We start from the raw sequence: 21,058 nt of genomic DNA on the forward strand, positions 1-21,058 counted from the left end.
TCAAAACACCAGAACTTCCATTACCAGTTAAAAATAAGGACAATGTCTATCTTGTAGTTGTGAAGAACAATTTGGAAACACAACCTATTTAGCCAGGGTAGCAGTATTGCTTAAGGTTTGTCTACACAGTAAAGATATTTTGAACTAATTGCTGCTATTCTGAAATAACTTTGTGACCATGTACACAATGCAACCGCTATTTCAAAATAATTTTGAATTAGCAGGTGGCTTATTTTGAATTTGCTAACCCTCATTCAGGCTATGTCTACACTAGCACACTATGTCAAAGTAGCCTATTTTGAAGTAAGAACATCAAAATAGGCTACTTCGACACGTATCATCTACATATCCTCCGGGGCTGGTGCTGTCGACGTTCAATGTCGAAGTAGCGATGGGGAATGTCGAAAGGAGCCACCCTGGAAGGAAATGCAGAGCATCTACACACACAAGCACTCCCTGTCAAAATAAGTGGCCAGCAAAGCCTGTGGATGGGGTCACAGGCTGGACTAGCCCTTCTGGAGCAACAGCAAGCCGCTCCCTTAAAGGGCCCATCTCACACACACTCGGCCTGCACAGCACAAGGTCCACAGAGCCGACACCTGGTTGCAGACCCCATGCACACAGCATGGATCCCCAGCTGCAGCAGTAGCAGCAGCAGCAGCAGCAGCAGCCAGAAGTCCTGGGCTAAAGGCTGCTGCACGCAGCGACCTTAGAGCCCCGCAGGGGCTGGACAGAGTGTCTCTCAACCCCTCAGCTGATGGCCGCCATGGAGGACCCCACTATTTCGATGTAGTGGGACGTGGATCATCTACACACGCCCTACTTTGACATTGAACGTCGAAGCAAGGCGCTATTCTCATCTTTGGATAGGAATAGCAATTTCGACGTCTTGCCGCCTAATGTCAATTTCAACGTCGAAATAGCGCATGGCACATGTAGACGTGACGCGTGCTATTTCGATATTGTTCCAGCTACTTCAAAGAAGCTGGCTAGTGTAGACGCACCCTCAATGAGGAATAGCACCTATTTCAAAATAGTATTGTAAACAGGGAATAGGGGCTATTTTGAAACAAGATATTTCAGAATAGTTTATTCTGAAATAACTTTGCTTGTGCAGACATAGTATTTTAGATTAGAACCCCTTCAGGCATTGAAGTAGGCTCTATTATGTATAGACACACTATTTTGGAATAAGTTTTGCTTATTTGGGGGCTTCCCTGTAGTGTAAATGTATTATTTTGGAACATTTTATATTGGATAATAACTCTGGAATATGCTATTCCTGAATAACTCTGCAGTACAGACATACCCTGAGTGTGCAGGTAGCCTGAAATAATAGCTCCGGCAGGACAGAACTGTGTGAAACCAGGAGAGATGTGCATGGTAGAGCTGTAACTTCACAGATTCACCCATTGGTTTCCCCAAAACTGGGGGAACTCACTGACCTCAAAGGTACTGCAGCTTTGAGACTTCAGTCACAACTTTGGATGACTGCTGTCACCTGCATTACGTTTTTCCTTTGGAGAGCTCCAAAAGATCTTGGCATGAAAGGCTTTACAGCCAATCTGCAACAGGACACAGGCTGTCATCAGAAGACAACAAATGTTGGAAAGCAAAGAAGGGAATTTATAGTAAGTGACATGGTAACTTGGGAAAGCACATGCATTCATAGATTGTTCTGCTGCTTATTTGCTTCTCTGCCTTGGCTCTCCTTGTTAAACCACATAACCCACTTCACCTTTTGAAGCTACCATCGCAGAAGCCAGTTGAATGAGATGAGTATCTGGATGAACAGGTCTGGGGAGGTCCAAAGACCCTTACTGCTTTTCCCCCATAATCCCCTGGGGTGATGTCTGTTCTGCAGCCTAACTAATCCACTTGCCAAGGATCATCTCATTATAAAACAAAATAGCTACAATTGGAGAAGATATACAACTGGAGAAGATAAACTACTTTCAAAAAAAAAAAAAAGGAAAAAGAGAGAGTGAGAGAGAGACAGTAAAAAAGCCACATGAACAAAGCCACAAGCCTATCGGAAGGAAACAAATAACCACTTACCCTGAGTCAGAAGATTTTTTCCATACAGATAGGCATTTCAGCAGCACAACTAAGAGTGGTGTTGACAGAAGTCTACATATTGGCGATACACCCTATTTCCTTCTCCAGATACTTTTGTTTTTAACACTTTTGAAGCATTAATTTCCTGTTTTCAGGGAGTTCACTGGAAGCTGGTTTAACATCGTCCTATGCAACAACACCATTTTTTTCTCTCTGACACTTGTTTTAAGTCTTACTCTTTCCCATTTTTCCACTTTGAGGTGTCTGCAATGTATGCTCAATTTTCTAGGCTACTGACGCCTTGTTTGAGCATCCATCCTGCAAACACACCAACAAGTGATTTGCTGATCTCCATAGGCAGCAAATTCAGTCCCAACTGGAGGAAATAATGCCGGTATTTCAACAAAAAAAGTCATGCAGACCAACTGTCAGGAAATGAGGTTGCGTGACAAACTTCAGGCCAAATTAGCTGTGAACTAAATGGTGCTGCAGGTTACACATTAGAATGTAAATGTTAGAGGTCAAACAATAAATTTTTTTGTAGAAGTTATGGCCAGAAGGGATCATCAAACCATCTAATCTCCTGGGTAAAATCTACCATAGAATTTAACCTGGCTACGGTTTCATCCAATTTTACCATGTGCTTCCCATATTTATTGCATCCATCTGTTACCTCTCGCTTTAGTCCACACATTGTTGCAACAAGGACTTTTCATTGTGTGCATACAGTGCTTGGCACGGGCAGGCCCTAATTCTTGATTAGGGGCTAATACCCCTCATCACCAAACAAACAGCATTGCATTCAAGCATTATGTAAAGTGAGTGTAATTTACATTCTAAAAAGATTGAAGGGGATGTAGCTAGAAAAGCCACCATGAAGAGGCCTATTTTATGTTTCATCCTGCACTAGATTTCTTTTCCTGCCATCTGTTCCCTTCTGTTCCCTTGATGTGCAAATTACATATATGTGGCCTTATTCTCTTCTCACATATAGTTGTGTAACTCCATTGATGACAGTAGTGATACTCCCTGGCTGTGTCTACACTACAAAAATAACTTCACAGTTGAGTATCTACATACACTCTACTTTGAAGTTAAACTTCAAAGTAGGGCACTAGTCCATTCCCAGGAATGTAGTCAGGACTTCGAAGTTGGGCTCCGAACTTTGAATTAAGGGAAAATGTGTGTAGACCCTCTGCTGGCTACTTTGAAGTAGTGCCTAAGTTTGAAGTTACTTCGAAGTTAGTTTCTACTGTATATGCATCCCCTATTTATGTTCGTGTAAGAGAGGAGAATGAGCCCCAAGAAATGTGAAATCAGTGGAAGTCATACCATTGCCTTCCAGTTTTCCTTGACACTGATATGTAAGATATACCACCATTTATGAGACTGTCTAATTTGGCCCACTTTCTGGACAAGGACAAGATATGGCACCTCTCCATTGCGCTTGGTAATCTCACTTGTTCATCACATTGAAAACCAGGCTTTTGTCTGTTATAATGAAAGCCCAGCATGACCTATGTCATTGTTGAATTTTAGGTTAAAGTGACGAGATCAGATGGGTGAAGTTTCACCTAACAATTCAGGGGAAGTGACGACAAAATAAATATGAAAGTTCACAGGTCTTGTCTCTTTAAACAAAGCCTTTTTTGTTTGAAATAATAAAAAATCAGTGAAACAATAGCAGAATTGCTTCCCCAAAATAGTCCTTCCTGTTTTATCACAGCATTCATCAGAAAAGTCGGTCATTCTTAGCAAAAATAAGGATTCAGATGGAGGTCATCATGACCTTTTGCTTTGAATACGTGCTATTCCAGCTGAAGCAGCAAGTACAATTGTCTTTACTGACATCGTTACTTCCCAAATTACTATACATGGTTAACATCTCAGGGTGTTTTATGAGTTATATGTAAACTCCAGGTGACATTCCTTACACTCAGGCCATGTTTTCAAGGTATTCACAGTTATAATAGCAAAAGATGTAGAGTAATCTTTGCCATCAATGAAGCTGAAATCTTCAAAAGTATTTAGGGTTCTAATTTCCACTGATTTGCAGTCAAATAAGAGTGAAATTGAGACTCCTTTGAAGTAAACGACAAAATCCTCAGAAAGGAATCAATGAAAGATAGGAGCCTAAACAACTTTAAGGATCTTAGCCTGAGAAGTGTGTCACTGACTTCAAAAGGGTCTGAATTTCACTCTTACTTTATTTGCCTGTAAAGTGACACTTTAGAGAAGAACTGAAAGACCTGTCCATGCCCTTGACCTTTGTGCTCCACCTCAGGGCCATCCCACACTTGGGGAAATACTAGTTTGGAAAGATTAAGCTGAAATAGCTTCACTTTCCTTTCAGAGTACTTTCAACTTTGATGTCTCTTTAGCTTCAGTTGCACTACTCAAAGGAGTAAGGGTGCAAGTCTGGGCTGTGAGCAGAAGGCAAAAATTCAGTAAATAACAAAAAGCAAGTTGTGTTAAAGAATGTCTAATGCCATCAAGTTCAGATTTGAACTTTTCTAAGGCTTAAGGGTGGTTTAGTCCAGGGCACCCTCTCTAAATTAACTTTTAAAGGGTGACTATTTTAATAGCAAAAATCAGTTGTTCCCAAAGAATGGTGTTTAGACAAACGGTTGTGTGAATAGCACTTGGCAGTGGTCCACGAACAGGTGGTGGTTGGTCATTTACTGATGTTTAGCCACTCTGTTTCTGGTTATTCTATCACATTAAAAAATGTATGAAAGTGCAACGAATCTTCTCCCAGTTACATTTTGCCATAAATTAATCCTGTGCTTATTACAAGGATACTAGATGATTGCAAGTGGCCAGGGGAAGTAACCTAGAGATCATCTCTTTATTAAGAGATAACCAATGAACGAGTTCACATCCTGCTGCTGAAGTGTGTTTTGGAACACAAGTTAAATGGTTGTTTTTTTTATTAAAATACTGGCTATATACTGGCTTGACAGATACTGGCTTGATAGCAGTGCTCAAGTATGGGTTGTTTAAGAGAACCACTGTGCTTGCCTGTTTATGTGCCAATTATATTGATTGTGCTAACCAACAAAACATTTCCGTCAGATCATACAACCTAAACTTTTTAACTGAATGCTCTTAATTACAATTCCTTGAACCTCTAACAATGTCCCAGCCTTCACAAGGCTAACTGAAAGTTTCATGTAATATGCTAAACTTTCTGAATCCTCCTCTCAGAGCTCCCCTGGGAAATCAGGAGTCATTACCATTAAACAGATTTTCCAAAAGGGATTATTTAAGCCAAAGCAGAGAAATCAAGCAAGCCAATGTGGATTGAAAATTTAATACTCAAGCATAATCAGAGCTGAACAGGAGCAGAATACAGCAGTCTGCTCCTGAAACTTTCATAAAATTTAAGATACACAAACTTAACAGAATGTGGGAAGAAGCTGTAATGCCTATTATTATTAGAATATTTATTTGCATCCTGGAGGGACGGTGGGGCTGGAGGGCACAAAAGCCAGGATAGCCAACCAGAAGCTGTTCTGTTCCACAACAGATTTTTGCACCCATATTTAAGATGCGAATGTCTGTACTTGGTGAGATCAGTGCTTTTTTGGGGCCATTTTTTGCCAATACTGAGTACCAGCACCTTGGCAGCCCCAGCTGTGGGACTGGCTGGGGACTGGGGTCAGTATGGGAAGCCGGCTGAGTACCAGCTCCTCTTTCTTTTTATTTCTTTTTATTTTTTTTACAAAAAAGGAACTGGGTAAGACCAATGGTCCACCTTGGCCACTATCCTGTCTTCCAACAGAGGCTGGTGCCAGATGTTACAGAGACAATGAACAGAACAGGAAACATATTGAATGAGTTATCCTGTCCTCCAGTGTCAGCTTCTGGCAGTCAGAGGTTTAGGGACACCCAGGGCATGAGGTTTCATCCCTGATCATTGTAGTAAATAGCCACAGATGGAACTACCCTCCAGGAATTTACCTAATTCTTTTTGTAACCCTGTTCATATTTTTGGCCTTCACAAAATCATCTGGCAACAGTTCCACAGGTTGACTGTACATTGTGTGAAGAAGTACTTCCTTTTGTTTGTTTTACACCCACTGCCTATTAATTTAATTGGGAGAACTCTGCTTCTTGTGTCAAGTGAAGGGGTAAATAACACTCTAGAAATGATGTGGAAAAAGTGAACAATGATTTTATAGATCACTCCTTATCTGTCTTTTGTCTAAGGTGAACAGTTCCTGTCTTTATAATCTCTTCCCAAATGAAGACTGGTCCACATCCCTAATAATTTTTAGTGTCCTTCTCCCTACTTTTTCCAATTCAAATATATCTTTTTTTGAGATGGGACAGCCAGAAATGCAATATTCAAGGTGTTGGGATTTCACTGATTTATCTATTTACATAATATTTTCTAATATTATCTATCCCCTTCCATTCTGTTAGGTATTTTGACAGCACTGAGCAGATATTTTCAGAGAACTATCCACAACGATACTAGAACTCTGATTTTTGAATGCTAACAGCTAATTTAGAATTCATGATTTTGTCTGTATATTTGGAATTATGTTTTCCAGTGTGCACTGCTTTACATTTTTCAAAAGTGAATTTCATCTCCCATTTTGTTGCCCAATCAGCTACTTTTGTGAGATCCCTTTGTATCTCTTCACTGTCTGCTTTGGACTATCTTGAGTAATTTTCTCTAGCCTACCACCTCACTCTTTGCCTCTTTTTCCTGATAATTTATGAGTGTATAAAACGTCACTGGCCACAGTAGAGAACTATGGGAGATGCTACTACTTATCTCTCTCCCTTGTGGAAACCAACCATTTACTTCTTAATCTCTGTTTCCTATCTTTTACTAATCTATGGTAGAAACTTCCCTCTTACCCCACGACTGGTTACTCCGCTTTAGAGTTTTTGGTGAGGGCAGAGAAGCTGACAGCTCCCACAGGCCCCAGGGCAGAATGGGGGAGACAGCTCTGTGCTCCCGGAAGAGGTGAGACTGAGGGCAAAAAGGGTGGGGGCAAAGGCAGCTAGCTTTCACTGCCAGCTGGAGTGGGCTGCACCTCCCCAACCCTTAGCACCGCTCGGAATGCATGGCAGTGATTTAAAGGGCCTGGGCTCTGGCTGCCACTGCTAATACTATACCCTTGTACCGCCCCCCCCCCCCCGCCCCCTCCCCGCTCCTCTCCACCAGCAGGCCTGAGTGGGGAATGTCAAAGGCTTTCTGAAAATATGGATAACCCTCGTCCACATGCTTTTTGACTACCTCAAAATTTTTAAAGGATTGGGAAGGCATGAATTCCCCTTTCAACTTCCATGTTGACTCTTCCCAGCATATTGTGCTCATTTATGTGTCTGATCATTCTCTTCTTTAATGGTGTTGACCAATTAGTCTGGTACTGAAACTTACCAACCTGAAACTTGCCAGGATCACCTCTGGAGCATTTTATCTCATTACTTTAACTATCCTACAGTCATCTCGTACAAAGGATGATTTAAGCAATAGGTTATATACCAAAGTTCAAGGTTTTGTAATTTCATATTTGAGTTTTTCAAAACTTTTGGGTGATCCTGCTGATATATTACTGTTTAATTCATCAATTTCTTCCGAAACACGTGTTAAAGAAATTTTCATTTCCCCACGTGGTGGCTACAGAAGAAATAAATGTGTATATCTGGGGGAGGGAAGGAGGAAGTCTTCTGTTGACCCCTTTGTTCACTGAGATCATCCTTTTTGGATCTCCCCCACCCCCAACTCAAAAAATGTTATCTATTTCCTTCCATCTACTTCACATCTTTTTACTAAGGAAAGGCAGCCTCCTTTTATACCCCACTAGGCAGCCACAGGACATGTCCGTGTTCTGGTCACATAGTCCACCAGGGACTATAATTCCCAGAGTCTACGACTTTAAAGGGGCCAAGACCCATAATAGAGAGTCTGGCAGCATCCTTCCCTGTTACCTTTTTAAAATGACAATCAGATCAAGAGTCAGGAAATTAAAAAAAAATCACAATTGAATTAATTTACCCATGTTAGATACATGGATTTTATTTTATTTTATTTTATTTTATTTTTCACTAACTATGCTGGTCAAGGTAACGTAAAACTGCACCTTTTAACTATGCAAGCACAAATCCCATTATTTTTTATTGAAGTTTTATGGATTTTTCTCTCTCACACCCCACTCCCACAACAACTGCTTCAGAATATTTACAGTTGTTTTAATATTTTTCTTTCTGTGCAATGTGGGTCTTTAAAATTGATTGTGAGAACCTTAATTTGGTACTCTAGAATTTTTAACTAATCTATCATTTTGATGTTACATTGCAGTATAGGACAATATGATAAATTCTAAGTTCAAGCCAAATTGTTAATTGTACCTCTTCCAAGGGCTCTGTGGTCCAAACTCAGTCTCAGAATCACCACACAGAAAATGCTGTACATGGGTTAGCTTACCTGAGCTAGTACAAATCCAACCAGCAGAGGTAACAGTAGCAAGAGCTTCAGCACATCTTAGGAGTACACACTCAGGCTGTATCTACACTAGGGAAAGGAAGTTGATTGCAGATATGCAATTTAGCTACAGCAATTGCTCAGCTAAAACCAACATATCTGCAGTTGATTTACTTGACCATCCACCCTGAAGAAAGTCGATTGGAGAGTTTCTCCTGTTGACTTCCCTTACTCCTTGCCTCTCATGAGGAGTCCAACGATTGACTGCGACTCCTGAGATGTTGATTTCATGTGCATCTCCCAGATGCATGAAATCAAACCCCAGAAGATCAATTGATTGCTCAGGGTCAATCTTCCAGGCTACTATAGAAATAGCCTCAGGCTCCGTACCACTGGGAATGTATTACTTGTGCTGAAGCTAGGGTTGCCAATTTTGGCTGGACAAATTCTTGGAGATTTCAACGACATTATTTTTAATTAACAATTAATCTTTAATTAGCAATGCTAGCTGAAGCCTATACAGTGCTGTCTTTAGAGTATAATTATTTGCAATACTTGGATTCAAGCTAGCTTGAGTAGGCTAGTCCATTCACAGATTTAGGTTAAATTATCTGAGTGACACCAAGAGTAAATATGCCTCAATTTATTTCATGTACATTTGCTAGGTTATTAGGTTCCTTTCCATACATATACATTTCATTTCCCTCTTTGTGATTTACTCTGTAATACCCTAGAGTACAACTGTGCAGACGCATAGACAAGAATAAAAGTCACTGTTTTCTGTGATGTGCCATATGGGACAGTTCAGACAGAATTTCAGTCTTCCTGGGTCATAACTCTTTCTTCATTCCTCCCTGGGAATGCCAGTTGGAAAAAAAAAAAACCCATGAATTCCCAAGTACAATGCCTGAAGCTTCAAGACAATTTCTTTTACTCAACTAGCAGACATTAGCTGGGGATGGTTAACTTCAGAAAACCCTATGCCTAGTTAAAAAGGTATAACTTCAAATGCTGTTGGACTGTTAGAAATAAAGAACATTCAAGGCCTGTGCTGTTACTGAGCTGTAATCTAGTCACGAGAAAAACTTTAGTGTACTCTCAAAGGCATAGCTGAGATTAGCAGCAAATGCAAAGGAAGAATGTGATACTAGCATGTTAAAGTCCTAGTTTTATTGTCTACCAACAATACAAATCAGTTAAAACCCATGGGGGTTCTTACTGGTTTTTAGTCTATTCGACTTGGCACTCTTTATAATTTTGCAATTTTTTTATATTACTGTTGTTATTATTTAAAAAAACAGCAAAGAACATTAATAGTACATTTAGAATTAGTCAATCCACAGCAGCAGAGAGTGTCTGAATGCATCTTTACGTGACAGTTTTGCCTTCACACCTTCACGGGCTGTTAAATAGGAGAGTTATTAAAAACATAGATTGCTTGACATTTTTAGGTGACAGCTTATATGGATGTTAGATAAAATGTTGGTGCAAACCCATTGAATCATACAAATTTTTTTTGGTTTTAAGTTGATGGACAATATAACCTACATTTTAAGATCCCACATACTTACCTAAACCATTCAAGAGTTAAAGATCATTCCAAAATTCTTTGCCATCTCCCACTAAGCAGATGAAATTACTTTTTAATATTGTGACAGAAATCTGCTAATTGATGTCACAGATGGCCCACTGATAGAGACACTGGATTTTAAGTGAAGAGACTTTGCATTTTTGCAATTATATCATTTGTAAAGACAATTATACATAACGCCAACTCCACGTCTTCAGAGCTAACCCACTGCTCCTTTTGTACAGCTGTGCACACTTCCATATCTGAAACAGATGGGTGAAATCTGCTTGTTATATTTTTCCATATAAACAGCTGCAAAAGTAGCCACAGGGATGTTCTGCTATTGTGAATTGGCCCATGGAATAAAAATGCTAGAGCACCTCTGAGCTCATAAAGCAACACTGAGGAATTAGAGGTAGGCTAATAAATTGCTCTTGGTTTATAATTAAGTATAAGTAGGGTATGGAGTGTCAGTTTGAATACAGCTGCAGTGCCCACAGAATTCAAATGTAGGCATTTTTAATAATCATAGCAGAAAGATATTTTAATGAAACACTGTTCCACTTCTTTGACCAGGTCAAAGACACAAAACTACAGGTACTATTGAGCACAGATTCAACACACTGAAATCCTGCAAAGTTGTCTGTTGAGATTTTAACTGAAAATTGCAGAAATCTCATTAGATCAACTTACCTCCTGCAATGTTAGTGGCATCTCTACCAACAATGGAAAACAGATGTTTTTTCCTGGTTTCAAACATAACTTAGGACAAGAACTACAGGGGCAGGTTCTGACCCAGGATTTCAAAGCTTAGTGTGCTGGGCATCTGAATGAGTTATGACTTGAGTTTACAGTTCAGCTCAGCTCTGTGAAACACCTGAGCATGAGTGCCTTGTCACAACATTGCTACCCACCACAACACTCTTGCATCATGTAAACGATTTCAGAGTTCAGCTCTTCATACAGAAGCCTGACTTGACATTTACCATTATTAAAGTTTCCAGATGCACCCTAGAATAACCTCAGTACAATTCCAACAACTCAACTCAGTAGCACAGTCTAGTGAATGGAGGACAAACACCTGCTGCAGCATAACCAAAAGTTGTTACAGTTCACCATGATTCCAGTGATGTGACAGATAGGAAAAGCAGGACTGAGGAAAAAACAGGTGAAACTCAGATCAGGTTTGGGGATTCCTGGGCTATACGCTCCCCCACCACAACTAGCAGCAGTCACAGCAGGATGTTTTTCTCATTTCCTGACGCAATATCAGGCAATGGGAAAGGGCCATATTTGAGACAGAATATCAGGGAATAGCAAACCTGAATGTGAACTCCCTTCCCCTTCAGTTCTGTGGTTATCTTATCTGGTCTTTTGTTTCAGCCCCACCTCCAATTAAAACTGTGACTCCAAATCTTTATTTTGAAGCATAAGCTTTTGTAGGCAAAGACTCACATTGTCATGCATCTGATGAAGCAGGTCTTTGCCCATGAAAGCTTATCCTCCAAAATATCTGTTAGTCTATAAGGTGCCACAGGACTTCTTGTTGTTTTTGAAGATACAGACTAACTTATCTACCCCCAATACCTGTCAAAATCTTTAGTACCAGATGTACACAGGAATCCGCCCTTATCATTTTTCTATTTTCTTTCATCTTTGTGAAAAGTGTCTATCTGTGGTGATGGAGGTTTCATGAGTAGAACAAGGACAGACTATAGCCTATTTTTATGCTTTTTGTAAAACCTGCAAACTTCTCTTGTTTAATAAGAAAGAGTTAAATTCTGTTTCCTATGCTGTAATGGGAAAATTCACAAAGAGAAAGGCCAGACCTTTCTTGGTGGGCCAGGAATACTATATGAGGAGCCTTTTCACCCTCTTTAGAGCATTTGCTTGGCATAATTCTCACCCAACTGAACAGTACACTGACTGAGGACCTGGACAATGTGTACAGCAGGCACTATAAATACAACAGATTGTGGTCTGCTAGTGTTCAGACTGATCAAACGTCCAGCATGTACGTATGTTGTGTGTAACGAGTCAGAGCAGCATACTAGTTCTTTTGTAGGAGCTTTATGTGCTGACCATTGACAGCTTGAAGCTATTCTATTATGTGACTGCAGGGTGGCTGTAGTGAGCAGTCTACAGAAAGCACTGTGTCATCTATCCCTCAAACCGTTGGTTTTAGAACAATATATATTCTTTATCCAGGTTTGAAATTCTTTTCAATCAGGTTTGCTACATTAATCACACTTTTGACTAATAATATTTCACCTTTTAAGTGTAACATTAATATGAAAATTATTTTCATTTTGTGGTAACAAACTATGCATAAAATTTGCAGGATAGTATCAACCCTCTTGTTTCCCTGCAAAAGTGGTTGTGGAGGAATCTCTCTCACCATGATGTACCATTGTACCCAGGTCATTCCACTTTACTCTGAAGATACAAGCATATGTCACTTCCAGAGACAAGACTAATTGATCTAATCTAACATGGCAACTGCTAGAAGTCCTGTGGCACCTGATAGACTAACAGACATTTTGGAGCCCAAGCTTTGGTGGGCAAAGACCCGCTTCATCAGATGCATGAGTGGAGGGTGGCGGGGGGTTTCACTCATGCATCTGATGAAGCGGGTCATTGCCCATGAAAGCTTATGCTCCAAAATACCTGTCAGTCTAAAAGGTGCCACAGGACTTCTTGTTGTTTTTGAAGATACAGATTAACACGGCGACCTCTCTGATACATGGCAATTGCTGTATCTCTACTCAAGAAACTGAATTTTATTCAATATTATGCCTTTATCACTGTCAAGTTACAAATCTACTCAGCTAATGCAAAAGTTAAAACAGATACAATCAGATATTTCTAGAAGAAAACTTGGCATCACCCGGGCTCGCCTGCAGTTGTGTACTCTTGTGCCAGTGATCTTGTGTGCAGTGATCAATAAAGAGACAAGCATGTGTGAAATTAAAAAAAAATCGGCCTTAATGTACACTGCAGTACCCATACAACATCTGATATATAATCTGGGCATTCTGAAAAACACACACAGTTGAACTATGTCTTGTCCTAGACCATTAATGTGGTCCCATAAGACATTCAAAAGATGTTTTCTCCTAGACGTATATTAAAGTTTATGATTATACGATGATCTATGTATGACTCCAGTGTTGTCTCCATGCTGGTAACAGAGACACACTCTTGGGGAGATTTCCTAGAAATGTATAGATTTTCAAGGAGGTATTAGCAGAATGTATTAATAACTAACTTTAAATTATTTACATCTGTTCCTTGGCGAGGGGGGCGGTGCTAGAAATCACACAGTTGTGTTTTCCAAAGGGGGAAACCTGAAATGGTCTTTGCTATTATGGCTCTTGGGGGAACCCAGCTAGACTTCTGCCTACCTTTTCCTGAAGGGAAGAAGCAGTCCATCTCCACACTGCTGCGGGAATGGGAGATACAGAGAGTGCTGCTGGGGACTAGGCCCTCCTGAGGGGGGCTCCGCTCTGTCGTCCGTACCAAACACCAACCGGGCCTTTCGCTGGGCCGCTCCAGTAACTCCACTGTCTGTCCCACCTGGATGCTTAGCTCGCTGCTGTGGCTGGCTGTGAAGTCTTGTAGCACCACGGTTAGTTCACACCCTCCAGACAACTGCCCAGGGAGAAAGAAACATATCACGTTAAAGTGCCCTGAATGCAATTGACTTGTATACTGTATTTATACTGGCCATCCTAGATCTTGGGTTGAAAGAATCTCTATTGCATTTCCTTAGCAGCTGTATTAGTCATTTCCTGTGTCAAAGTTCAACTAGCTGTGCCTCTGATTTCCTTGATTTCTCTTGACTTTGCCAGCCTTAGGTAACAAATTAAAAACCACCCCACAGTTAACCCTTTCATTTGCTGACATTTCTAGCTTTGGGAGATTTTCATTACAACACTTGTTTTGCTTCCTTTTCCCTTCTCTTCTATCTTTGTAGGAGAATAATGATTGGGGTTCAGGATCCCCAAGTATTCTGATCAATCTCAGAGTAAGCTCTCACTCTCCTGTCCAAAGAGTGGGTCACACTCACGTTCTTAATTTCCTCCACACAGCATCAACAGAGGTTTCAATGAGGGAATGAATACAGAATATAAAAGAAATTGGTCCTCATTTCATGGAAGAATGATTATTCCTTGCTGTGTGCTCTTTATTTTGATGTGATGAGGCCTTCACAGCGCCTCTTGAGAGACAATCATACCTCTCCTCAACTTTTTAAGAGAAAAGTAAACAACTGAAGGAACAGCTTCTGGCGTACCTATTTGCTTTCCAAACAGCTGCTCAGTTTTAAAAGCTATGTGCTATGTACTAAACTGCCACTAGATGTCTATGTTTGCCCTTACACAGACAGCAAATAGGGACTGAATGGTAGTTTTTTCTAAATATGGGGGTGGCTTGGAGGGATGTACTGAACAGCACATTAACAAACAACTGCCTCAAATGAGCTGGGCTTAAATCCAAGAAAATAAATGGCTGCATGTTCCCCTGGATACTCCTTAAATGACAGCCAGGGACTGATCATTTCCAGTAATGAGGGCAGCAGGTGTTACAAACAAGGCAAAGGCTTTCTTCAGGTGGCTGGTTTGATTTTTGGAAACATATATCCATTTTTATTGTTTAAGTAAAATGGAGAAATAGGCCTAACATCTCCTAGGCAAAGAGTGGTCACCTTGGGGTGCCACGGCTTCAGAAAGTCAAAGCACAGTAAAGCATGTTATCGAGAACATCAGCTGAACAAACTGCACTGAGTACCTGACGTGTCCATATCAATTATTTGTGACGATGCACCTCATGCAACAGACACAGGAGAGGAGCTACACTACAAATGAACAGCTGTGTAAATATTCTGTTAATTTTCAAATGTTCTGCGATAAAGGGTCCTTCTGGCAGGACAGCACTTCTAGCCACTACCACCTAGGAAGCACCTGCAGTTGTGAACCTCAGATATTGTCATTAAATAGTGACTTCTACTCCCTTATTGTTTTTCTCTCATTTGTTAAAAATAGTCACTTGAGGCAATGGGCCAAATTCTGTCCAGTTACCCTGGAATCTAGAACACTTCCACTCTAGTTAATAAAGCCATTAAGCTAAAAATGCTGGATTTATTGTGGTATAACTAATAGTAGAAAGGTCTGAAACTGTACAAGCAGAAAGGTAATAGAAAAATTCAGTTTCACCAAAGGGCTAGGGCCACCTCTAACGTATCCACAATGTTCCATCTGCTTCATACATTCCTATGTATCTGGCAGATGACAAGGCCTGAGAACTAACATCTGAAGTTCAGCTATAGCTGTGGAGAGGAGAAATGAACTCTGGTTATCTTTCTCTAGTTGTGATGGGAAATCAATTCATGTTCTTCTCAGCTACATCCACAAAGGGAGTTAGCAAGTAGTTTCACCTTGTAGGTACCTGAGCTTTGACTATTTAGCAGTAACAGCAAGCTTTGGAAAAATATCTGTGAATCCTGTAAGTGAAATGCAGATGGATCAGCCTGGTGATGGGAGACATCCTTTCAACTATGAAGTACTTCCTTAGTTTATTACTTGTTTAATACACTTTTAAAAAGAGAATACCTTTTTCAGCCACAAAGTGATATTATCCTATCTATAGCCAGTCATGCAGAAGTGCATTTGATATGAAATAAAAAGAAAATGCATAATGCTGTAGAGGCTGTATTTCATATGAAAATGGTTTAGTACTGTTTTCTAGGACATGCTCCCTTACTCTTTTAGAAATGTCCCCCACCCCTTACACTTGATTCATTTAATAAATCAACAGGCCGTGTGTTTGCCTCTAAGCACTGAACAATGGGAAGAGTACAAAATACTAATATAAAAATAAAGATCCAAACACCCTGATCATACAATAAAGTAGAACAAGAAGACTGGACACAAGGACAAACCCAATAGTCTCTGGACACAGAGAATCCCCAAGCAAACCAAATTAGTACTAGAATCAGAAAGAAAAAATGATACCAAATACAGATAATAAAATGTTAGCACTTAAGAAAGGGGCCCAAATCAATTTCAAGGCATCATGACCTAAAGAAGCTAGTGAGTAATTCTGCTCTAGGTGGAACTGCCACAAACAGGAATTTTGGACCAAAAGAACTCTATCCTGGGCCAGTTGTGCCCTGATCTCCTATGTAGCAAAAACAATAGCCACAACTGGTCAGGCATCTTCTGTGTTTTGTTTTCATTGGTGCCTGAGGTATGGAACATTACTGATGAAGTTAGTATGTCATTACAGGGTGAGATGTGTCTGTAACAACTCACATAGTTCCAGCTGATTGGTTCTCAAAAATATTCCCTTTGCACGACCAACTCTATTCAATGAGGCAGTGAGCAGAAACATAGAAACTACCTGTATGAGCTGCAGAGAGCCAGGCACACTTCATAGGCTAGCCATTAGTCCCTGCTTGTCCCCCAGTGCAGCTAGCCAGCCAAAGGAGAGTGGTAGAGAGATGAAAGAGCTAAGTAAGCACAGAGAAGTGTATCCATCACATCTGTGTGAAATGTTGGCAGGGTTGCAACTGCAGAACATTTAGCTGAGTCCCTCCACATCACAAAAAAACCTGGGTTACAGCTAAAAAGCTACACTATGGCCCCTACGCACTGAATATGTTGCTAGCTATACAAGACAAATAATTAGAGATGGGCACAGCTGCAGTGTCCCAATCCAGCTCTGGAATATCACAGTTTGGATTCATGGTCATTTCTATTCTGCTTTTTACTATCCAAGATAGTTCAGGATTAACCCTGTTACAAGTTATTTTACATATTTCACCATGCTAGGTGCCTCAGGCAGAACACATATATCTAGTGCTTCCACGCTCCCCAGTTATATGGGTACAATGGAAGTAAATTTCAGAGGAATACTGGAGCTAGAAAACAAGACCATCCTATGCCAGCACAATCTGCAGTGGCTGAGCCACTGAGGAACCAGCCATTCATTGTTACTGCAGGAGTCACTCCTGGGGAAAAAACTCACAAAACTATGGGCAGTGATGTGATCAATTCACTTTGTGTGGAGTCTATTGATCCAACTACACACCATCTCCAGGCTCCTAAAGGAACTTTCATGTGGAAGGACCCTGTCAATTCCCACCAGCCAGAGCTGTCCCTAGAGGAGTGCATGACATGGGACAATCTCCCCCCCCGCCCACCACAGGCCCAGTCCTCAAGCCGCTTATTCCCGCCCCTGTTGTACCCCATCCCCATTCCACTCCTTCCTCCAAGCCCCCACCCTGCCTCTTTCTGCCATGCTCTGTCCCCTCCCTGCCCCCATCCCACCACTTCCCAGCACTGCCCGGGGGACAGGCTCTGGGGAGCTAGCAGAGTCGAGCAACCTGGGGCTGGGTTGCTCCTCTGTTTCCCACCATCACCAGCAATTGGAGGGATGGGCCCTACCCCTGCTGTGTCCCCTACTTCCCAATACCCCTGAAATGTGGGGTCCCCAAAGCACAGGAACTAGGGGGACTGTCCTGAACCATCCTATGGATGGGACGGCTCTTCCACCCACCTGGGGAGGATGACTATCTCAGTCATGGAAACATCCTGCTGTCAGGCAATCCAGGCTATTCCCAGCCCAGGAGCCAGAAAAGCTTTTTGAGCTATATGGTAAAGCTTAGTGTAGGATTAATGTGTTAGAATTTTTTCTTAATCATAGTGTAGTCCAGGCACCTGGGCATCAGCATACCTGTGTGGACTCAAGCAGCAGAGTGCCCATGAGAGAAAGCGAAGGGGAGCATAGACTGAGCCCCAAAGCCTATTTATCAGAAATATTAAGAATGTAGGGTCTGAGCAGGTCACATCCAGTCCATGTCCCTGCCAGTAAAGAACTGCTTATTACAGTACACTGGCTTGTGCTTTAGCAATTAAGTGTGAAAGGTGGGTAGAAAAAGTCCTTTGGCAGAGAGCGCTGGGGTGTGGGCCAGATGTGTCTCCAGGGACAAAACGCTAAATATTTCTAAAATGGGGACAAGTTAGGTTCAGGTAAAATAAGATCCGGGTAGCTAGGCACTAAGGGAAGGTTTACCTGGGATTTGTATTATCTTTTATTAATGAGCCAAGCCTCAGCAGAGATGACTAATAATACTCTATGGCTGTGTCTAGACTAGCCCCCAACTTCGAAGGGGGCATGGTAATTAGGGTGTTGTGAGATTACTAATGAAGTGCTGTGGTGCTTATGCAGCACTTTATTAGGCTAAATCTCCCCTGCAGCAACTTTGAAGTGTGAAACTTCGAAGTGCCGGCTTGTGGGTAGCTGCACTTTGAAGTTGTCGGGGAGGAGATTTAACCTAACAAAGTGCTGCATATGCACTGCAGCACTTCATTAGTAATCTCCCGACACCCTAATTACTATGCCCTCTTCGAAGTTGGGGGCTAGTCTAGACACAGCCTATGAGAGTGTAGTTTTGTTTGCCCTAGGGCAGGAATGTCACTTTTTCACAAATATAGGGGAAATTCCCCGAAGGCTCAAATGTTCATCTCACATGCTGCAATTGATCTTACATACTCTGCTTCTGAAAGAGCCAACCAAGCTCTGTTTGAGAGGTGGAAATCTGCTTCTAACAACCTGTGTTGGTGGTTACTAGGTAAATGAATAAATACTGTTCTGAGAAACCTTTAACACTCTGAGGAACACCATATAGGGCCAATTGTACAGATGTAGGGGGTTAATTACAGGTCAGACAATCTCACTGCCAGCATGAAGATAGGTAAATAACCTAATCACACATGGGACTGACGCCACACCCTGTTCCTGAATAGCCAGTACTCTGGCAGTGTTCAAATGTTCATGCAAGTTTTGCAACTAATTAATTTCTGCAGAAAAATTAATTTCACAGGAAAATTGTTTCTAGCCCCTGTAATGCTGAATAGCTTTATGAATGTGAATTGAATGCAGAATGATGCAATGTTGTCTTTGTGTCTGCTTACAAACTTATCAAGCAGAACAAGAGTGAAATTAATAGATTTCTGGGAAACTGGGAGGTAGTAGCTGGGGACTGTTGCCATCGTGTCCTGTCTCCTAGAGGTCAAAAGGACACTGAGAGCGAGGTCAAGAACCGGCTACAGGTTGCACCCATCAGTACTCTATCCACCTGAGGTCTGCAGCTACCCTTTGCCTCCTAGGTGTTATTTCATGGAGGAGAGGTCCATCAGTGGTTATTAGCTAAGATGGGCAGGAATTGCAGCTCTAGCTTCTGTTTGCCAGAAGCTTACAATGGACAACAGGGACAGATCACTTGATGATTACCCGTTCGGTTTCTTCCCACTGGGCAACCTGGCAGTGGCCACTGGCTGAAGACAGGATACTGAGCTAGTGGGCCTTTGGTCTGACCCACTATGGCCATTCTTATGTTCATAAACTGAGATTCATCTCTAAACTGAATAGCGAATGGAAACTTAGTAGACAGGGAGCTGGAAGGACAGATTGAAGGATATTCTCTGCACTATAATCATTCTCACTATTTTTCACACCATTCTTTGTGAATTTCACTCCAAATGCTGTGCACTGATGTTGCTTGTCTGGCATGCTTTTTCCAAGGTCTAAAACTGAACCATCCTGCCAACTCTCCATTTAGACTCCTGTCCCTTTGGCTAATGCCCATTTCAGAACTAGCCAATGTCCAAAGTGTCACTGGCAAGCAACACGCTGGGCATCTTCTAATGTGATATTAATTTACTTGGGGGTTGGACCTGGAACAGGTCTGCCAACGAGGGTATGGTTGGGATAAAGGAAGCAGTTGCTTTGGGGCTCAGCATTTTAGTGTTCTAAAATATGCAAATATCATTCCACATACCCATGGTACTTGTTTACATATATTCAATAAGATGCAATCTTGTGCTGGTTTAAACAAAGTGTTTCTGCATGCGACTGTATTGTGCACTCACATAAATTGCTAGTTTTCCATTGCTTATAGGATTTCTGCCTGTCTGATTTTGGATGACAGCAAGTTTTGGACAGAACAGTTTAATCACCCTAAACAGACTATTTTGAAAGAGTAAAAGAGGTAAAGGGAAAATAATGGTATTTGCATTCATATCAGGGGATAAACAGAAAAATGGATTAGATTCTTAAAGGTTGATTTGGTTTGTACTGAAAAATCTCAGAGCTGTCACTACAGCCAAGATGGGGACTACAAATTAGGCTTTCCTCTTCTTATTCCTATCTGCTCATATGAATAAGGGGACTTCGAAGTAGCCGGGGTCCTTTCGAAAAGGAGCCCCGTCTGGATGAGCCACACGGCGGCGAGCCGCGTCAATTTCAAAGTGCTGCGGCCGCCCGCATGCTAATGAGGCGCTGAATATGTATTTCAGCACTTCATTAGTAAACTTCGAAATGGCCATTTGCATGGCCATTTCAAAGTTTTGGGCTAGTGTAGACACAACCCTGGATTTCATCGACAGTTTTCACTATGGAGTCTGGGGCGGAGGAAAGCAGGTAAGAAATGTTCTTTGTGTAAATATGTGTAATTCCATAGGAAATTTGAAAAAGGGGAGGTTAGAAAAGATAAAACACAGCAGAAATTGTAGATGGTGTTGAAGCATGAGAGAACTGCTTAGGTTTATCCTACTGTGACTGGCTCTGTCAAAGATTACAGGCATTGTGCTACACAGTTTCTTCCATCTACAGCCTGCTCAGCTTTGAAATGCCTGACTGAGAGCACTGGAAATTCTAGTTAACATTTTGCTGCATCTCTGAATATGTTTCAGTGGGGGCCAGACTGTGACTCCAGGCACAGATGGGCTAAATGGGGAGTCATGTGGCGAATGGAGTTACTCCAGAATTAAAAAAGAATTAAACCCTTTCTTCAGGGAGTCTTTAGCTCATTGCTTAAATCCTTTTCCAGGTAAAATTCCTTTGGCTTCAGGATTTGGGCCTGTTACGTTCAATTTGGATTTTCATTAAGCTGGGCATGACATTTTCCTCTGATTTTTTTCTCTGAT

The 21,058-nt window shown here is 41.4% G+C and overlaps 1 protein-coding gene across 13 annotated transcripts in view; it reads right to left on the reverse strand.

Moving 5' to 3' along the window:
• Positions 1-21,058, reverse strand: part of KALRN (kalirin RhoGEF kinase) — a 489,190-nt gene that overhangs the window by 139,564 nt on the left and 328,568 nt on the right. For all 13 annotated transcript variants that reach the window (XR_012646382.1, XR_012646380.1, XR_012646383.1 and 10 more), the window contains exon 32: positions 13,475-13,721. Coding sequence is in view for 8 of the 13 variants with exons in the window: in XM_075000963.1 (XP_074857064.1) it covers positions 13,475-13,721 (247 nt within the window). In the remaining 5 variants the exon portion in view is untranslated. The remainder of the gene's footprint in view (positions 1-13,474; positions 13,722-21,058) is intronic.

Source organism: Carettochelys insculpta, chromosome 8, assembly GCF_033958435.1.
Source record: "Carettochelys insculpta isolate YL-2023 chromosome 8, ASM3395843v1, whole genome shotgun sequence".
Taxonomy (NCBI): domain Eukaryota; kingdom Metazoa; phylum Chordata; order Testudines; family Carettochelyidae; genus Carettochelys; species Carettochelys insculpta.